We start from the raw sequence: 21,193 nt of genomic DNA on the forward strand, positions 1-21,193 counted from the left end.
GCTGAGCATGCTTATGCCTGATGCAAAGTTTATGGCTTTCCTAGAAAATGCTCCCTTGTTTTTCTCTGTAATTATTCCAGGTGTTTCACTGTAGTCTTATCACACAAGCAAGGGAATACCAGAACTTTTTCCTCCTCTGCTAACAAAACACTGATTTGTGATGGAATTAACCTAATGAAAGTTTATCTCTTGTTCTCTCTCCCTCTCCCCCCCACCCCACATAGAGAGAGAGAGAGAGCGTGCTTTTCAACCCTAAAAATCTCCACCATCCTTGAGGTGGCTTGATTTACTTTCAGTAGACCTAGGGCACAATCCTATGCATGTTTAGACAGGACTTCCAAGCCAGGTTTGTGCTTTTAAATGTATTTTATATATACCAAAATTTGTGTCCTAGATGACTGAGGAGTTCATCCCAACTTAATCTGAAAAATTACTATTAGTTAGATTCATTTGTTTAAAAGCCACCTGTTAGCATCATGCACCTTTATCTGTCCAGCTGTCTGTCTTTCCTCCCCCCCCCCCCACCCCCACATCTCCTATGATCTGTTTGTACAGAGATCTATTTCAGAATACCATGTATTCCAAGATCTCCCATATTACGGTGGTTGATTTTAGCTATTGGTAATAAAATTTTATTTTGTATTTACAAATTTGAAAAATAATAGTTCTTTGAAGTTAGCAAATATACAAGAAAGGGCCACACCAGACAGAAGTGGTTCTTGCTAAGAAAATATATCTTTGTTTCTTCTCTTTGGGTGTAACCCTTTGGAATTTCCTCCTGGTATTGAAAAGGAAGGGAGTTCCCACTTTTTAGTCAAATGTTCCATAAATTAGAACCTATTTTTCTGCTTTGAGCTATGATTCACCTGGCTAAGTCTCAGGTGGAAAGCTTGAATCCCAGGTGGGTGATGAGCTCAGTGGACTCAGTCTTCTGAAAGTACAAAATGATGATTCAGTGGTAGGAGTTACTAGGAAAGGAACTGAAATGCTTACAATAATGAATGCTAAACAATTGTATCTGCCCCCGTTACACAAATATAAATGTGTAGCTTTTCTCATGCATTATTTCTGTAACACGGTATTTCCTCTTGCAAGGGTATTCGAATATTGCAAAGACTGAGAAGTGCCTTGTCTAAAGCTATCTAATGAAATGAAAATATAGTGTTACTGTAAACCAGTCACAACCACTGAAAACTTACTTCAGGTTTCATCCTTGCTCCTCCTCAACATCTGTTGTAGCCCCCTCAAAACCGTACTTGCCAAGTACGTTGGCCTACAACTCCTATAAATTCCCTGCAAGTATGGATGGAGGCTGTGAGAGTTGTAGTGTAACACACCTGGAGGGGACTGATGTATTGTAAATTTGCTTGTCCCTTGTGCTGTGAGGTTTCCCATCACGAGCAGCCAATGTCAAAGTGTGAGGAGAAGTTGAAAGCAGGCAGCGATCAAATGGGTTTACAAGGCTGGCCCAGTTTATTAAACCGTCAAGGCCTGCTTGAGTTTCATGTCCAGAGCCAAAAGCATTTGCAGTCATGCTTATGCAGCACTTTGCTCAGGCTGATGACTTGTCTAACAATCGGAGTGCAACAAGCAAAGGAGGTTTGAATTATGCCCTGGAACTGGGGTTTAAGGTCAGGAAATTGAGATTGGCTTGCTTGGTAGGAGGCAGTTGAAACTGAGAGACCACTTCAGATGAAAAAGAGAAAATGTTTGTGGATGTCCTTCAGAACTCTCTCTGCAGGAAAGGTCGAAGAGGACTCTGTTTCTGAGGAAATTGAAAGCAAAATTGCCAGCAACTTCTATAGCATGTCCTACTGACATGTAGTGGCTTTTGTGACGTTGGCAAAGGCATAATTTTCCTATAATTCTTCCAACAGTACGAGCTTTTACTGCCACCTAGTGACTATACAGAAAGAATTGGAAAAAAATGCAGGATTATGTCAATTGACTAGGTTGTTATCTAATGGGCTATTTGGGGAATGTAATGCTATGCCATCTGAAACAATCTTCAGCAAAAGTTATGAATTTCAACTCCCATGAGCCCCAGCCAGAATGTTCAATGGCCAGGAATGCTGGGAATCATAGCCCAAAACTTTTGAAAATCACAAGTTTAGAGATGGCTAAGAATGTAAGCCAGGGGGGACTAATTGGAAGTCCACATGTCTGTTCTGTTCCTCAAAGTAATTTTCTCTGCCTTCTGAGAATATCCCTACATTATTCAGGGTATGACAAGGAGTTTGCTAGATGCTTTACTTATAAGAAAGATAAAATCTTTGTCAGACGTTGTAAGCGATAATGGGAGCTAATCCAAAGATAGCCATGCTTCAAATAGGCCCGTAAAATTCAGTGGGACAAATTGGGCATGACTGGCATAAGTGCTGTGTTTTTCAGAAAACATAAGAAGAGTCAGGTTTAGTCTGACTAAGGGCCTGTGTATTCCAACAAACGGTGGTCAACGAGCTGCTTTGAAGAAGCCCGTGAATGCAATAGCACCTTCCTGTCCTTGCTCTCCAGGAGTTGGTGAGCAGGGTCTCACTCCCTCTGGTCATGGAAGTAACCTATGGCCTGCAGTAACAGCCATGGATGTCCTTATCCTCAGTAAATTTGTCAACTGGGTGGCCATCTACATCTTGTGAATTCCATCATTAAACAATGTGCTATGTACTTATGTACTTCCTTTCATCTGTTCAGGATTCCTCACCTGCGGCTTTATGGGATGATTTCAGGTTCCAGCATTATGGGAGAGGACAAAACTATCTACCTCTCCACTTTCTCCACGCTGCGTATACAAGGCCCCCATATCCTCTCAGATCAGTTCCAAACCCCCATTGGATCCCTGAAACTGGATAAAAGCAAACACTAAACTATATATACACGTCTTTTTTCACAATTGTGTTCATTCTTACTTCAGCATAGATTTTTTTTCTTTCCCTATTAAATCAAGAATTTTTGCTTACACAAGCCCTTTACAATTTATTTTTGGCACTTTGCAGTACTTTATGACTTCTCTTTTGGGTGAGGTCAGCCATGGTTAATTGAAGCACCAATAACTGAGCCAGTGGATGTGGGGATCCTGCTGTACTCTGGTTCACCTCTCTCCTGTCTCTCTTTACTCGCCTTTTTCCTAAGCTAACCAATCTGAGCTGTTGCAACTTTTCTTGTAAGGGAGTTGGTCCAGTCATCTTATCATTTTAGATCCCTTTTCCTGTACTTTTCCAACTCTACAGAACCCTTATTTAGGTACAGAGCTGTACACAGTCGTTCTAAGCATTGACTAAGTCTGGATCCAGCCGGAGACTATTTTCTTTTCCATCTCATTGGACTTTCTCACACTTCATTCTCATGTGGCTTTCCTGTGTGTCACCCTGAAGGACATGCCCCCATGGACAAGAACACTTCCGTAGTGATGCTTTTAGAATAAAGCCCAACTAAATATAAAGGGACTGGTTTCCTTCTAGAATGAAAACACTGTCTGAAGAATAGTCCTTGGAGGCCTAGGGCCATGCTTACAAGTGATATCTGGGAATGAAAACTTCGGCCATTGCTGATCTAACCTACTTTAAAAGGTGATATCGCAACCATTTCCTGTTTGTTACAAACGAACAAACAAACAAAAGCAAGTTGTCTTCTTTTTCTTACCCAGAATATAAAGCAAGCTATATTCGGAGTCGCACAATCCGCTCAGTGTCAGTTGAGTTCAATGGAGAGGTTTATAACTTGGACTTGGAAGATGGCTACCAACCTGTCTTACCTAGGAATATCACAAATAAGCACAAGTATGATAAAGGTGCTGAAGGAGGAGAAGATGATGAAGATGATAAGGATGTGGGGGAATACAGTGGTACTGGAAGCGTTTTAGAGAATCCAGCTCCTAACTTAATAAAGGTGACACACAGGTAAGTTTTCATGGAGCTTAGTCAAGGTTAGTTAAGCCTTGGTGGTGGTGGTGGTGTTTTATACAGTACTTCAATGGACGTGGCACTTTGCAGAGTGGCACAGGGAAAGAGAGGTCCTTTCCCAAGGAGCTTGTAATCTGGGGGAGGGGACAGCAGAGGATGAGGTGGCTGGATGGAGTCATTGGTGCGGTGGGAGTGGGGTTGGGTGGACTCAGGGGGATAGTGGGGGACAGGAGAGCCTGACGTGCTGTGGTCTATGGGGTTGCAGAGAATTGGGCACAACTTTGCAACTAAACAACAACAAAGATCCATGAGATTGCACTCTAGGGATATGATCAAAGACATGTAACTTTCTAAACTCTATGTCCATCTCAAACAATCCTAACCAGTACTTCTTCCTCAATTCTTGTTTATTACTTATATCTCAGCTTTCTTCAAAGAGCTTAATGTAATATATGCAGTTTTTCCTATGCGCATTTTATTCTCAAAATAGCATTCTGAGGCACATTAGGTTAGGGTAGTGACTGAGCCAAGGTCACTCCAGTGAGCTTCATGGTTGAGTGGACATTTGAATCCAGGTCTGCAAGGGCTCTAGTACAACATTCCACTCTGGCTCTCAGTTCTGTGTTACTGGGTTAGCTATATGGAGTTTTAAGACTTTGGGAATCTAGGACTGTATCATTTTCCATGCCCAGCACAGACTCTAGGTTCCACAACCTTTACCAGATGACAGGGTCCCAGTGCTGAAGTTCAGCTCCCACTGTTTGCTCTGCTCAGAAGCCATTGGGCCAAAATATCTACTTCTTGCTGCTGTCTGGGAGTTTCCATTGTCTTGTTCCCCATCAGAAGTATTCAGTGGCAGCAATTGCCTCTGTAGGAACAGGGTCAATGGAAGCTCCATTCTGCCTGGCATAATGTTCTCATTAGGCTTTGAGCAAACTGATATATGGCTTTTCATGTTTCATCTTGAAAACTTTCTCTATCAGATTATACTGAAAAGAATCATTGCATACAATCTATATTGGCCCATTATCAGCAATTAAGTCAGTTTGGCTTTCTATTTGACAGTTTGTAAAACTGGGCTGGGTGGCCTGCAGGCCTATGGCTTGCATGCAGCCCCCATGCCTACTGCCACTGTGGGCAAAATATGATACCCAGAGCATTATGTTGCATCAGAAACAGAGACTCCAGACTGATTGCAAGCTAAGGCTTGCTCTTCTAGAGTCTGTAGCGCTCCACTGCTTTAAAAAAATAGTTTGCCCGGCTCAGATTTGCCTGGTGTGTGTGTGTGCGCGCGTGTGCAGGTTGTGGGGGAGGAGTGAAAATGTCTAGGTTGCCCATCCCACTATAAAGCAATTGCTGAACAGTGGGTGGATTTGCAGGTGAAGCAGCCTGTCTTGGTCATTTACCAAAATGGGTTGGTTGAACCCACCAGGCACCCAGTATGGGCCTGGCAGAGAACTGGGTTCATCCTGGCTTCCTCCTCCTCACCCCTCTCCCTTCTAGCAGCATCTCAGGGACACCATGCGAGCACCAAGTTCTCTTCCTGTGCCAGCTGCAAGTGTGAGCTGGTTGTGGCTTGCTGCAACCACCCCTTTTATTTTTTCCCCCTCCAAGATCACAGTAGACAATGAGAGTGGTGCCAAGGTGCTGCCAAGCACTTTGAAGGAACAATTCCTACCTGCCTATTATTTTAAACTATGTTTTCCTTTGTTGTCCCTATTGCACAAACACGACTTATTCCCTGAAGTTCAGCAAGGTAATGTTTCACCTTCACGGGGGCAATACACAGGAGGACCCGTTGCTCTTTGGCACTGCCTAGCCCCACGGCAAGAGAAGCAAAGGGATTTTGGCACCCTGGCCAAGCAGCTCACTGATTCTTGGGTTTGACCTTTGATAGGTCATGTCATTTGGGTTCAAGAGACACAACAATCCAGCATAGATCAAACCCTTCGACAAACTGTTGCTTGTAATTGTGGTTGCCAAACAAGGATTTAAAAAACCCTGTGAGAACCAACATGCAGATTCACATGATATGACAATGAGCCAGTGACTGCAATTTGTTGCGTCACAGCAACACTGAAGATTGAGAGTACAGTTTCTGAGATGAACCTGCCTGTACTTTGCAATTTCCATCATAGGCCCTGTCTTCTGCTATCAGGCGCAGCTAGCATAGTGAGTACGTGAGGCAGGGAATTTTTTGTAGCAGTAATCTAACTACAGAACTTTGTCCTAAGTTGCAAGGTTGGCTTTCAGGCAGCAGAATGGCAGTTTGTGCTACCCACCTTTTGCCCCCATGCCCCCTGCTTCTGGTAGGTTCTCTGGAAAACTCAGCAGCTTCTCAACCACCATGGCATTTGCTGTGGCACAGAGCAGCCAGTGGAGGTCCCCGGAGAGCTGCTGTGCCTGGTGTTGAAGATTAGAACAACATCTAACTTGAAATGCCTGACTCTGAGGATGGTTCTTCCTTGGGGCCATAAGCGGGAGGAGCATCCCAGGAGATCACATCCAGGGCAATTTTGCACTCCTTCCCAGGTTGCACGAGAACAGGTGTCCCTCATTGTCCTCTCCAGTACTTACACTACTCATGAACTTTATAATTTTAAAAGTACAGTCATGAGGCAGGAAGAAAATCTGAAATCCACAGCTGGATAATATATTATTCTGACTAACCTAAATAGTCTAGTTTTAAATTTGTCCCCTGCTTTTTGTACCACTTAGCCCACAGCTTGTTGTACCCTCCAAATGTTTGGAATCAACTCTCACAGCCTCTAATAATTGGCCATGCTGTCTGGGGCTTCTTGGAGCTGCAAGTCAAAACAGAGTATCAGGTTGGCTGTCAAAGGCTGATTAAGAGTGCAGGAGAGCCGAACAGCTTGCACACCTCTGTGGCATTTTGGTTAGTCCCAATATAGGCATTGCCCAACTGGGAGTCCTGAGTGAAACATTTTCTTCAGGAGTGCATGTGCCGTTGGAAACGAGCATTTTCACAACTTTCTCCTCCAAGCAATTTGGTCACCTCTTTCTTTTCTGCACAGGTGCTACATCTTGGAGAATGACACTGTTCAGTGTGACACAGACCTGTACAAGTCACTGCAAGCTTGGAAGGACCATAAGCTTCATATAGACCATGAGGTTAGTGGTTCTGACAAGTTCTGAATGCTGGTACCAAACACCGGAATATTTTGAGTGCACCTGTCTTAGGAGCAAGGAGGCTTCATCCCCAAATAACAGTACTGGGCTTTCTACATGCCTTTACATGGACGCTACCACTGAGCTATGGCTGTGTCCCCAAACGACCCCAGAAAAGGCTGGTGGCACCTTAACGATGCACCCATTTATTGTAACATAAATAAGCTTTTGTGGCCTCCAGTTCACTTCCCAATGAATATCCCTATAATTAGCACAAATGTTGGTAATTCAGAAAGTATGTCTTGCCTTTTGTGTTTCAGTGCCCCCATATTAGTTCTTAGGGAAAAATGGGAGTACATTTCCCGGTGCTCCCTCCATCCCCTTCTCCCTACATGCACCCGACATTTTCTGCTAGTGCAACACTGTCCACTTGGTCAAGCACCTTGGGCTTCAAGCTTTTCCTAATCCAACAGTATGATGTAATTTAATTGGATGTTGTTGTTGTTGTTACATTTATATAATGACTTTTTTCCTTTGTGAGGACAATGACTTTCATAGTCTTCCTTCATACCATTTTATCCTCACAACAGCATATGAGGTAGGTTGGGCTGAGTGTGAGTGGCCCAAAGGCACCCAGTGAGTTTCATGGCTGAGTGGGGACTAAAACCTGGATGTTCAAGGTCCTCAGTCCAGCACTCCAAGCACCACACCTCTTTGGCTTTCCATAGTTCAGACTTAAACCTTCTGCTGCAAATGTAGTGATCTACCATGTATAGATCCACCACCGTGAAACAAGAGGTGAGACACTCCTCTTGTTACAATTTTAGGCATGTGCATGACCTGTTGATAATATATTAAGCTGTGATGATTCTTGTATTCTTCTGCAAATATGAAGGTTTCTTGCAAATAATAGAAACGTTGCTCTTCCAACTACAATGTCATGATAACAACAAGATGATGTTCTTCCACAAATCAAGTTACACTTCTAGCTAGAAATTGCTCTTGCTTCTTCACAGTTCAAATATATACCATCAAGCTTGGCTTCTGGCAAGAGAGCAAATTTGGTTGCTTTAATTTGGTGCTTAACTCTCCTCTTCAAAAAAATGGTTGAACTGTAACAAAAGACTCAGTTGAGTGGTAGGTATGAAAAGATTAAAAAGAGGGTAAAGGAGATGCAGCCACTCTCAGCTGAAAAGTGGGATGGTACAAACCCCAACCAATTCATCTTGAAACTCCTCATCACATTATGTGCTTGATTGTTAGATTGAAACTCTACAAAACAAAATTAAAAACCTGAGAGAAGTGAGAGGTCATCTAAAGAAGAAGCGACCTGAAGAATGTGATTGCAACAAGATAAGGTACTGTCGTCTGCCGCTGTTAGATTAGCAAACCTCAATGCACAGTTTGTGGTATGTTAGGAGCTTGGCCAAGAGGGACATGCAAATGGGGAGCTTAAAGCAGAAATGTTACGAAGCAAGATGTTGCCTTGCACTGTTGTGCCCTTCTGGACTTCCGTATCAAGGCTGTCCCAAATTAAACTACCGCATTTTGAGCACGAGGCTTGAGACATGACCCCTCCCCTCCATAAGGAAATGGCTTCAGGACTCATGGGAGTGATTAATTGATATTAGTATTATATAGAAAGGATGTAAATTCTTATCTAATGGAAAACATTGACAAACTCCCCTTCTTTTCTGTTTAAGAAACAATCACCCAAGAAGGTGTGCACTGGAATTCCCTCTCAGCAGTTTCTTCAACCAGACCTCCATTTTTAAAAAAATTTCCTCAAATTTTAAAATTAGTTTAGCAATTTGATACAAGACTGTGGGGAGGGGGGATGGTGCAGAAAAAAATAATGGGCAATTTTACTTTGCACAGAGTCCAAGAATTGGGTTAGAAGTCTGTACCTATCAGGACATTCATTACAGTGTTAGCTACCTGCTCCCCATGTTTTTCCCAACATTAGTGTGCAAGGCTATCAAATACCTGGTATAAGAGAGCAAGTTTTGAAAGTCTATATGATTTTAAAAGCATATTTAGGGTAAGAGGGGATGGTATGTATTTGTCAAAGCTCTTGCGTATGTCAGATAAAGCCACAGTTAAGTTGAAAGCCAATTGCTCACTTAGAACCAGGGATGGTCATAGTGAAAGGAACATAGGATACATAGAATCATACATAGAATGTAGCTCCATCTAGCCCAGTATCACCAGTGCTGACCAGCAGTGGCTTCCCAAGGCTTCGGCCAGGGTAGATGTCAGGATTGAATCCAGGACCTTCTGCGTGCAAAGCAGGTGTACTATGCCTGGGCTACGTCCCTGCAGGTACATGGCTTTCTAACCTCTTGTGAAGTTGCTAAGGGGCTTTCAGCCTCCCATGACACCACTGCTTCTCGCAAACCTCTCCTAAACCGAAGAAAGCTGGGGAAAAAGAATCATAGGCTTTTTTCTCTGCCCTTCCCATTACTGGAAGGCATTTCTCCCATCAGGAAATAGATTGCAACAATAACATCCAAAAGCAAAACATAAAGTAGTTTGGATTTGATTATAGTTCTTTCACCGCAAGGTGAGAGGCTGTCCTGGAGGCTTCTGTAGTGATGTACAAACATTCTGGGCTGCTCCAGTTCCTGATGGAAGCAGCATTTGCCAGGAAGAGAAGAAACAGCACCAGACTGTCTTAGACCTTTCAGATCCCACCAATGCTGCCTCACAGCTGACAGCATCTGGCAAGATTGGCTAAGTAAGAGCAGTACGTGAAGTGCTACACCTCCCCTGAGCAGGAGATGAGGTCTGTGTTAGGCAGCCCATGCCTTACATTGTTAAACGCATGGACCTGGTTGTCTGGGGGAGCAAATGAGGTGCTTGGCCTGATGGGATTCACATAGCTGTACTTCCTCCATTACAAACCAAAGCAAAAGGAAAGAAAGCCTGCACAGAGACTGCTGGTTTGTTTGATTTTCGAGAGAAGGAACTGCAGAGGGCCCTACCTGGAGTCTGAAGTGCTACAAGGTTTACATGCTCATTTACAGTATGTGAAAAAGAACCACATGCCTTATCAGTACAGTGCCTGTCTTTGTTTTCTCTCTCTCTGTTGCATGGAAGCAAAAGTCAGACATTCTAGAGAACATAAGGGGGGTTGAGAGGCCCACAGACTAAGATTTTCAAGTACAACATTAGACACAGCAACAGCTTCCAGGAGAAAAGTGGAAACACTTTTTAGACAGCTTTTGGGGATAGAGGATTGTGCAGGTCATATTTTTCTTCATGCTACTAGTTTAACTTGGTTTTTTTTCTCGAACATCTCTGTGTTTGTTTATATTTCATTGTTTTTGTCAGTTTTGTAAGTTGCTTCTCACTTCTGACAGCATGGAAAGAGAACTGGCAAAAGGATTGCCAGACAGCTTATTGTACAACTGGGATTTTGTTTTACAGCTTCCATAGTAAACACAAAGGGAAACTGAGGCAGAAAGGCTCTGGTCTCCATCCTTTCAAGTAAGTGCAAACAGGAAGTGGCAATAAATGTGAAATGGTCTTAAATCAGCTTCCGCAACAGTCTTAGAAAACAAAAAGCAAACCCAAAATATACAGAAATAGTATAAATGTGATACGCTGATGCACTTACGCTTAGCCACAGTTTACAACTGGTGCCGGATCAGTGTGCATGGGTGTGCTCCACACATCTCATGCACTTGCAGTTACAGAGTTACTGGTTGTGCTGTTTCAGCAAAAATAATCCATAACCTTGAAAGAAGTGGGTCATTATGCCAGATGATGTGCAGCTTAAGGGGGGGGGGGAGATCTTGTTTTTGAATGTGACCGCAGAAAGGAAACCCAAACACCAACAACACCCATTTGCAAATCAAATTGTAGTACAGCAAGAGTTGGCTATAACAAACCTTTCACCTTGATTTTCATGTTGATGGTTTTTCAAGAATTATATGTAAACATTAAAAAAAACCCACACCATTCTGAATACCATTCAGAATTGTGGGCCATCACATCAGGTTCCAGATTTCTACGACTCAATTTTGCATAAAATGCCATTCAAAAAGAAAATCATGCAGGCTTTAAAAAGCAACATTTCCCATTTAAAGACTGAAGTGCATGTTCCCTTGTCTTGGCAGAAACATCTCCTTGTGTGGTATTTCAGTAAAAACACGAGATCTCTGCTATGGCACCTTTGCATTGTTATACAAGGAGTAATTGCACAGCTACACACCCCTGCCACCGTGGGTGAAAGAAGTTTTGTTGCAACTTTTTTTAAACCATGAATCGTGTCTCAAGTCGTACATGGCAATCTTCTTTTAAAAAAAAATATTAAGTGAATGTACAGAAACAGTACAATTAATATAATAGTAATGAACATAATTAAACACTGCAAAAACATAATTAAACAATACGAGAATAACAGTGCTACCTCCGCCAGGACTAACAAATCATGCCATTTAATCTAAGATCATTTATTTATTCAGGTTGCCGCCCTGCCCTGCCCTGCATTGACTCTTGTGATGGTTCACACCCCTTTCTTTTTATTAAGATATATTCAATAAGCAGTCTCCAAATATGTTCAAATTTGTTTTTACTTATCAAGCCTTTTTTCCATTTAATATTGCAGGTTGTTGTTGTTGTTAGTCGCGAAGTCGTGTCTGACCCATCGCGACCACATGGCCAACACTCCTCCAGGCCTTCCTGTCCGCCACCATCCCCCAGAGTCCACTTAAGCTCACACCAACTGCCTCAGTGACTCCGTCCAGCCACCTCATCCTCTGCCATCCCCTTCTTCTTTTGCCATCTATTGTTCCCAGCATTAGGCTCTTCTCCAGGGAGTTCTTCCTTCTCATTAGGTGGCCAAAGTATTTGAGTTTCATCTTCAGGATCTGGCCTTCTAAAGAGCAGTCAGGGTTGATCTCCTTTAGGACGGACCAGTTTGATCGCCTTGCAGTCCAAGGGACTCACAGGAGTCTCCTCCAGCACCACAATTCAAAGGTCACAATCCTTTGGCGCTCAGCCTTCCTTATGGTCCAGCTTTCATAGCCATACATTGCAACTGGGAAAACCATAGCCTTGACTATACACACTTTTGTTGGCAGGGTGATGTCTCTGCTTTTTAGTAAGCTGTCTAGATTTGGCATAGCTTTCCTCCCCAGGAGCAAGCATCTTTTAATTTCTTGGCTGCAGTCCCCGTCTGCTGTGATCTTGGAGCCCAGGAAAATAAAATCTGTCACTATCTCCATTCCTTCCCCATCTATTTGCCAGGAAGTGAGAGGACCTGATGCCATGATCTTAGTTTTCTTAACTGTTTCAAGCCAACTTGTGCACTCTCCTCCTTCACCCGCATCAAGAGGCTCTTTAGTTCCTCCTCACTTTCTGCCATGAGAGTGGTATCATCTGCATGTCTGAGGTTTTGATATTTCTCCCAGCAATCTTAATTCCAACTGGTGATTCATCTAGTCCCGCTTTTCTCATGATGTGCTCTGCATATAAGTTAAATAGGCAGGGCGACAGTATACAGCCTTGCCAAACTCCTTTCTCAATTTTGAACCAATCAGTGGTTCCGTGTCCAGTTCTCACTGTTGCTTCTTGAACTGCATATAGGTTTCTCAAGAGACAAATAAGATGGTCTGGTACTCCCATCTCTTTAAGGACTTGCCACAATTTGTTGTGATCCACACAATCAAAGGCTTTAGCATAGTCAATGAAGCAGAAGTAGATGTTTTTCTGGGACTCCCTAGCTTTCTCCATGATCCAGCATATGTTGGCAATTTGATCTCTAGTTCCTCTGCCTCTTCGAAGTCCTGCCTGTACTTCCGGTAGTTCTCGGTCCACATACAGCTGGAGCCTAGCTTATAGGATTTTGAGCATCACTTTGCTAGCATGTGAAATGAGTGCAATGGTGTGGTAGTTTGAACATTCTTTGGCATTGCCCTTCTTTGGGATTGGAATGTAAACTGACCTTTTCCAATCCTGTGGCCACTGTTGAGTTTTCCAAATTTGCTGGCATATTGAGTGTAGCACTTTTACTGCATCGTCTTTTAAGATTTTGAATAGCTTAGCTGGAATACTGTCACCTCCACTAGCTTTGTTGCTGCTCAGACTTCCTAAGGCCCATTTGACTTCACATTCCAGGATGTCTGGCTCGTGGTCAATGACCACCCCATTGTGGTTATCAGGGATGTTAAGCTCTTTCTTGTATAGTTCCTCTGTGTAATCTTGCCATCTCTTCTTAATCTCTTCCGCCTCTGTTAGGTCCCTGCCATTTTGGTCCTTTATCATGCCCATCTTTGCATGAAACGTTCCCTTCGTATCTCCAATTTTCTTGAAGAGATCTCTGGTCCTCCGTATTCTATTGTTTTCTTCTATTTCGTTGCACTGTTCATTTAAGAAGGCATTCTTATCTCTTCTAGCTATTCTCTGGAATTCTGCATTCAATTGTCTGTATCTTTCTCTTTCTCCCTTGCCTTTCGCTTCCCTTCTTTCCTCAGCTATTTGTAAAGCTTCCTCAGACAGCCATTTTGTTTTCTTGCATTTCTTTTTCTTTGGGATGGTTTTAGTTGCTGCCTCTTGTACAATGTTGTGAACCTCCATCCATAGTTCTTCAGGCACTCTGTCTATCAGATCTAATTCCTTAAATCTATTTGTCACCTCTACTGTATATAATATTGCAGGTTAACTTATCATTAATAGCTATATTCCAAACTTCTTTATACCAGTCATCTATTTAATCCTTTTTATTTTCCAATTCCTTGCTATTATTAATCTTAACTGCTGTTAATAAATTTGTCATCCTTAATATTTTGTCCCACTTGCTCTCTAATGACAATAATTCTAGTCCGGGGTCTGCTTCATTGTTTAAATTCAGTATTTTACTAATTTCTTTGAAAACCACTTCCCAAAACTCATTTATATATTTACACTCCTACCACATATGGAAATATGTTCCCAATTCCCAGCTGCATCTCCAACATTTTTAGAATATTCGTTATTCATATTATTCAATTTCATCAGATTCTAGTACCACCACCATTGCACATGCCTGTCTTCTAAGCATGTGAATCATAGTTGGTGCTCATACTTTTTGCCAGTTTGTTCAGCAGATTGAAGAGATGATAATCTGGTTTGCATGACATTCTGGCCCACCATCATTTTCCTTAGAGGGGCTGTAAAAATTGGGCCAGGTTCCTGAGCTGCCTTGGGTTGCCAGGTGGTGCAAACCCAGGTACATGGCATTGTTGGAGGGGAGATGGCACCCAAATAATCTCAGGACAAGCCAGGGGTTATCGGAGGTTTGTCTAGCCTAGGCTTATATGACAGCCCATAGCAAATTGGGCACAATGCAGGCATGGCACCCCTGGGCACCTGGCAAGATTGGGATAGCCCTCATGGGTAGATTTACATGTCATGTAAATTAGGGTCTTTGATCACTCCTGTGGACACATTCTTGGATCTCTGTGCTGCAGGAAAGCCTTGCAAGAGAAGGACAAATTGTGGCTGCTCCGAGAACAGAGGAAAAAGAAGAAGCTACGGAAGCTTCTCAAGAGGATCAAAAACAACGACACTTGCAGTATGCCAGGCCTGACTTGTTTCACGCATGACAACCAGCACTGGCAAACAGCCCCCCTGTGGACATGTAAGATCCTTCATTGAGCAGTCCTAGCCCAAAGACCCTAACTTTTTGTGGGGAGGAAGGCACCATTTAACTGATGCTGCAGAGAATATGCCTGCCAAGGCATTAGAGGTCATTAGTGTATGCGTGTTATTTCCACAGCAGGCACAAGCCAAGTTAGCAGCAAGCTGTGCCATCTCATGTGTCCTCAAGACATGACTGACAGCCTGAGCCGACTCGTCTCTTCCTGTATCTTTACTGCTGTCAAAGAGAAGAAAACCATGACTGGTTTCTAAAAGTAGAGCCCTCAGTACCGAAGTCTTTCTGAAAGGCCTGCTCTGAGCAAGGAGCGTTGCTCCTTTTATCCTAGGGATCGCTGCAGAGGACAGCTGCAGTCAGTCACTCGTGAGGAAAATGCGCTCTGCAGCTGCCTGCAATGCTTGTAAGGATGGACCTTGGTATTGCTATGCCATCTGCAGGGCTACCATTTCAAAGGGAACGTGAGGCTTTCAGACTGCTAAGCATAGCATCTAAAGTGCCGTTTGCCTATATTGACTCTTTGGCATATTGCTAACCCATGGGCTGGGTTGTTGAATTCTGGGTTGTTGTGATGTGTTCCCCTGGCTGCACTAACATACCATGTTTTATTAACCACCAACAATAGAGAACTTTTTGTTGTTGAGAACTATGGATTCTTCAAACCATTGGTGATTGTTAGGTGTTAATCCATAACTGCTGCACACACACAAGTGGTTTCACCAAATTATAGAGCAGTTAGCAAAAGCAGTGCCCCTCATTCCACACATCCTAATAGCTTTGTATGCCACTATACAGTGTTGCAAAGGTATTTGGGCCATAGGGAGTGTGTGAAGGAGGGAAACAAAAACCCCAAGGATTGAGAAAAAAACCACAACTTTTTTGTTGACCGGACAAGCTCAAGGTGGGGTTAACAATTGTGTGTGAACCAGGCCACTATCGCCCATTCCTTTGCAATGAAGGAAATAGAACAGCACATAGAATGGAATGGTTCAGGGTGTGTCTGCTGCTTTTCTTGAATTTAGCAGGAGAATCCAGTGCAGTCATTTAACTGTTCCACCTGGAAGAAAAAGTTGTGTGGAATAATAGAGAACACTATAGAGAACACATAAAGATAATTTACCTTTCATAAATTATCAAAGGTATTTCACAATTTAACCTATTTTATTATTTGCAGTGGGCCCTTTCTGTGCATGTACCAGTGCAAACAACAACACATACTGGTGTATGAGAACCATCAATGAGACGCACAACTTTCTGTTCTGTGAATTTGCCACTGGCTTTCTCGAATATTTTGACCTCAACACAGACCCCTACCAGGTAATCTGAAAAAGGAACTGAAGTTGAGAATTTGCAGGAAATGGAAATAATTCCACCAAGTTCAGATTTTCATGGCACAAAGAAAGCTGCAAAAAGGCAGATGCTGTTTTAGCTTGTATTAAGTAGATTTTCAAAATCACCAGACATAATAGTTTCGCTTTACTGTGAGAACAGACCTCACCTCCTATATTGTGTTCTCTACTTTGTGTCCCTGAATTGTCAAATCCTTGTATTACTGTTCATAAACATGGAGCATTGTGTTCCAGACAGAACATTGTGTGTGTGTGTGTGTGTGTGTGTGTGTGTGAGAGAGAGTGAGAGAGAGAGAGAGAGAGAACACACACATGTCCTTCCCATGCTCCACTGTGTTTATTTGAAACCTGTCCTTGATTTTGATTGGAAGGTTAGGGTAATACCATATGCAAAAAATGTGCTGCTAGAACTTCCATCTGTGAAAAAGGAGAGATGAGATTGAGACCCTGATACCCATTGGAAAGTTGGAAATTTCTCCTTGAATGGAATGCCAAAACAGGCTCTTATATTTTAAATCTGTTCTTGAACTATTTCGTAGAACAGGGTAAACATGCTTAATATTTATCTTGGTCTTTAGAACAGTCCAGTGAAAGGCATAAAATTCCCATTTTACAGGGCAAGCCTGTGACTAAGATTGGTTAGGTTCATACAACATGATAACCACTCAAGAGTATAGATTATCTTTGAGCCATGGGGTTATTGAAACCATAGTTTGTTAAAGCCAGCTCACAAATAGAACCTACCGTTTATTGGGTTGTGAACTTTCTGTGGTTAACAAACCATGGTTTCTTAGAAAGGCTGCGTCACAAGCTAGGTATTCCCTCCTCAGCAAGACAGACTCTCCAGCACTTCTTTTAAGCGTCTTTATTCTACAAAGAAGTCTCTGAGCGTACACAAAGTGAGATGTTGAACCTCTTTGCCCCCTCTTTACCCAAAGCTTTATGAAACCTTCGGGGCCTGTCTTGGGAAGGAGGGGCACTGTGGAAACATGCACACCTGCGTTCTTCACTCAGCCCCTGCTTGGGCCATGTGGCAACAGACTTTGGGGTCCACCTCCTCAGGAGGCCGGAGTTCTCCATCCGAGAGACTATCCATCTTCAAATCCCCTCCCTCTGGATGTTGCTGCTGCTCTTCATTCCCACGGGAGGGTGGACTGGGCCCCATGGCTGCTCTTGACCTAATCTCATCTTGAGCAAACACAGATGGGTGCCGAGGAACTGGGGCTGCAGGTGGAAGCCTGTCCATTGCAACCATTTTGTCATCAAGGGTTTGACCTTGCAGCCCTGTCTAAGTCAGCCAACTCCCCATCATCCTGACTCAGCGCTATTAGTTGCACCAAAACGGTCCGCTTCTTGTGCACATCTGGGAATCTTGCCAGGACGTGCACATATGACAGGCTGTTCTAATATTGTAACTCGTGTAATATCCAAGACATACTGAACCCCTGAATATGTGCTGCCTGAGCCCCATTATTGACTTCCTTTCAGCTACCCAGTGCCTGTATGCCTGTAGCACTCTAAAACCAATAGTCTTAATTCTGTTCCACTCATTATTTGTTTGAGCATGCTAATTTAGCCTTGGTGGTATCATAACAGTGAACCAATTCTTAGTAATTGTTCTATTGTCTGCACACGGCTTGACTTTATTAATTAAAAATGCCCATTATTTATCTGCAGCTAATTAATGCAGTGAACACACTTGACAGAGATGTCCTCAATCAACTGCATGTGCAGCTTATGGAATTAAGAAGCTGTAAGGGGTATAAGCAGTGCAACCCAAGGACTCGGAACATGGACCTGGGTAAGGGTATCTTGTTTGCCTTTGCTAGAGAAAGGCTATTTAAATAACCAAGATGGCAGAATTGCAAAGGACTTGTAGGTGAAACATTGCGTGTCTTAAGCAGGAAAATTAGCTGAGTGATACTAACGTTCTGTAATTGGGTATTGAAAGTTGCCTTAGGCTGCAGTCCGATGGCATCTGCTTTGGTTGTAGGTCAGCCTCCAAGCAGGCATCCAGTGCATGGCATGAGGCACAATGGAGTGATAGTTGCTGCCATCACACCTTGCAGCCTGTGGATCTAGCTGGCTCTTTCATGAAGTGGCAGGGCGTGAGGGAAGGAGACTGGTGCACCGAGGAACAAACAGTTTAAGCGGACAGCCCCAGCTTCCCTTTCTTCCCCTTTTTTGTTCCCAGTGGCAGTTTGCAACCTCAAAGAGGCAGCCAGATGGTTCTTCCTACTCCAGCTATGAGGGTGAAGAGATGGGGCAAGGAAGGTCCACACTCTGAGCAAAAATGTTGGCAGCCCATAGGATTATGCTTTTATGGAACCTTTTCACTACATTCTTTGTGAACAAGGAACTCATTAGTGTTTGTTCCCCATGGATTCTACCACTTGAAGTGGAATTCTGGGGAGAGAGATTGCCAAGTGAACTGCCGTTCCCTTATACATAACATTTACTGCTACAAAAACATAGGAGTAGGACCACAATCATTAGGGATACTAAGATTAGGACCCCACTACAAAGGGAGAGCATTGATTGTAATGCAGTTTGTTAACTCTACACGAATAACAGCAGAGCAGTAGCAGTGTAGTAAAAGGCAGGAGACTTATCCCAGTGACAGCTATTGTTTACTTTTGACAACTTTTCTTGATCCAAACTGTGCCTTACAACATAGGGTTTTTTTTTCCTTCCTGATGCCATTACTGAATAATCTGTACGATTTTCCCCCCTTTAGGCCTTAAAGATGGAAGCTATGAGCAATACAGGTACTACTTCAACTACAACTACTTCCTCCCCAATTATCTTCACATCAAGCGTTGTAGTAGAGAACAGACAAGGATGGGTTGAGAAAATCTAGGTTATAGAGTAAGGATTAGGAAATTCTGGGTGGTTCCATTTGAAAATCTTGGGGCAATTTGTTCATAGTTATGTTCCATTATTTGCAAGCTAATGATGTTTTTAAAATGTTTTTCCCCTTCTCCTGCACTGTAGCACTAGTGGCTTTCTTGATGATTATTTATCCTTTTCTTTTTCAAAAATTAGGCAGTTTCAGCGTCGAAAGTGGCCAGAAATAAAGCGACCGTCATCTTCCAAGACACTGTGAGTTAGGAGTCCACTTTTGCAAAATCACCAGCCTTAACTTTTTCTCTTCTTTTTTGCATGCAGTACATATTCACAGGTTTATCTATTCTCATTCTTAAAATATGTTCCTCATAGTGAATTGTTTGGGAAAATACTAGCTCTTATCTACTAGCTGGAGTCAACATTGTCCAGTTCGTTTTAATGAGTTAATCTGATCTGTCAAACAGGAACTGACTGGTTAGACAAATTTGTGTTTGTGCTTTCTACAAGATTAAAATTTCCCTTTTTTTGTCGCAGGGATTTGACCAGTAACTACAATGGCTCATAAGCCTAATGCTATCTATTATAAGGTCTTGTGCTACTTTTAAGATCACAAAAGGAAATCTAGGTGAACTAATAGAAAGTACATCCACTATAATAGGGCAGCAGCATGGTTTGTATATGTTGACAACTTAAAAATATGGTATGGACATATGGACCTTGCACTATGGTTTAGCTGTGGGTTAAACATGAACAACCCAGAACGGGAACACAGAGTTTGTTAATGTGTGTGTGTGTTTTGTAATTAACAGCCTGTAGTTAAAGCAAGTGCAGAACTTACCACAAAGGCAACAGTAAGCCATGATTCAGCAACAAGCTATATTCAGCCAGTCTCTCAGTTGTTACAGTACAAGAACCAGGTCTGAATCCTTGACCCCATTTTAAAGTGCTTTTGAAAAAGCGGTAAACTGCTGCCAGTTGTGCTGATTCAAGACAAAACCTAGAGCCCAAGTTTAAAGTTGAAGTCCTGTCAGATCAGCAACATTGCTGTTGTAGAACAATAAGCTATATATTGCATACCCAGAGGCCATTATTATGGAATATTTTCAGTCTCTGGCACAAGCCTGCATGAAATTTGGCAGTATTTAAATATTCCACCAACACTGAAATGAAATCATACAGACAATATCATTAGCCATATTGAGAATACATATTTTGCTTCTATATGGTAGTGTCATACACAGTCCAAGTGAATTAGCTGTCTTTCTCTTGCATGACTCTGCTGGAAAGATTTTTTTTGCTTCAAGGAGAATGGACTAGTCTTTGTTGTTTCTGTCTTTCAGAGGACAGCTTTGGGAAGGCTGGGAGGGCTAATTTCCTGCAACTGCTGGACCTCAATGAGGATATCACCTGGCCAGAACTTGAATCCTTGTACAGACTTAATGAAAGTGTGTGTGATTTGAGACCGAATTATGTTAGCCTGGAGGACTGGATGAACTTTGATGCTAAGGTAGATAGGGTGTTTGCACTATCCAAATAGATACAGTGAACTTCTGGGGACTACTGTCATAAAAATACGTCTCCTTTCTTGAAGCCCACCACTTTTCCTGTTTTTGCTTTGGATTATACCTCACTTGCTTCACAAGCTATTTTACTTCCACCAGTCACCACAGAAACTGTTCCAAGGGATGGCAGCAGAAGAAAAAAGTGTGATAAACCATCAAAAATCCACGGAACCCTAAAGGGCAGAAGCACACAAAAACATGTTTCAAAGGAAGCCTTTTATAACCCCCTCTGCAATTCCAGCTCCAACTTCAAATGGCATTAGAAGGACAGGCATATGAAGATGCAAATCTGAATATTTTTTTCAATGTGACTTACTTAATAGCAGAAAGCAGCCATTACATGATGCCCAGATTTCAAGAGGATAGTATTGAACAGAATTAGCATTTTAACAGTTTTCAGGTTTTTGCCTACCATAGCAATCCCTTTAGCTCACAGTTTCCACATCTACATATATCTAGGTGAAACGGAATATAAAATTTCACTCAGTGAAGCCAGCTTTCCAGCATGGTAAATGTAAATATTCAGTGTCCTGATTCAAAAGAAATCGAGTCTAGAAGAATTTTGTTACTAAAGTCTTGGCATGCCCCAATACCATTTCTGAAAAGTCACCTCATTGCATAATAAAACTTCAGAATTTATCCATTTTTAAGAATACTGCAAAATTAAAAGCAGTTAATGTATGTCTTGAATTTTAACGAAGTTGGATTTGTATCAAGTCTTTGTGGTTATATTGTATGTTCAAAAACCAAAATTACTACTATAAAAGA

At 42.4% G+C, this 21,193-nt stretch overlaps 1 protein-coding gene across 5 annotated transcripts in view; it reads left to right on the forward strand.

Annotated features, from left to right (window-relative positions):
- SULF2 (sulfatase 2) overlaps positions 1–21,193 on the forward strand; it is a 209,620-nt gene extending 188,427 nt beyond the window's left edge. For 4 of the 5 annotated variants that reach the window (XM_044440362.1, XM_044440363.1, XM_044440361.1 and 1 more), the window contains 10 exons: positions 3,644–3,896; positions 6,935–7,031; positions 8,292–8,386; positions 10,458–10,517; positions 14,483–14,652; positions 15,842–15,984; positions 17,694–17,817; positions 18,754–18,784; positions 19,062–19,118; positions 20,204–21,193. In XM_044440362.1, the coding sequence (XP_044296297.1) occupies positions 3,644–3,896; positions 6,935–7,031; positions 8,292–8,386; positions 10,458–10,517; positions 14,483–14,652; positions 15,842–15,984; positions 17,694–17,817; positions 18,754–18,784; positions 19,062–19,118; positions 20,204–20,234 (1,061 nt within the window). In that variant the 3' untranslated portion in view covers positions 20,235–21,193. The remainder of the gene's footprint in view (positions 1–3,643; positions 3,897–6,934; positions 7,032–8,291; positions 8,387–10,457; positions 10,518–14,482; positions 14,653–15,841; positions 15,985–17,693; positions 17,818–18,753; positions 18,785–19,061; positions 19,119–20,203) is intronic. The other variant, XM_044440364.1, reaches the window with a different exon arrangement.

Source organism: Varanus komodoensis, unplaced genomic scaffold (assembly GCF_004798865.1).
Source record: "Varanus komodoensis strain SLA01 unplaced genomic scaffold, ASM479886v1 scaffold37, whole genome shotgun sequence".
In the NCBI taxonomy this organism is placed as follows: domain Eukaryota; kingdom Metazoa; phylum Chordata; class Lepidosauria; order Squamata; family Varanidae; genus Varanus; species Varanus komodoensis.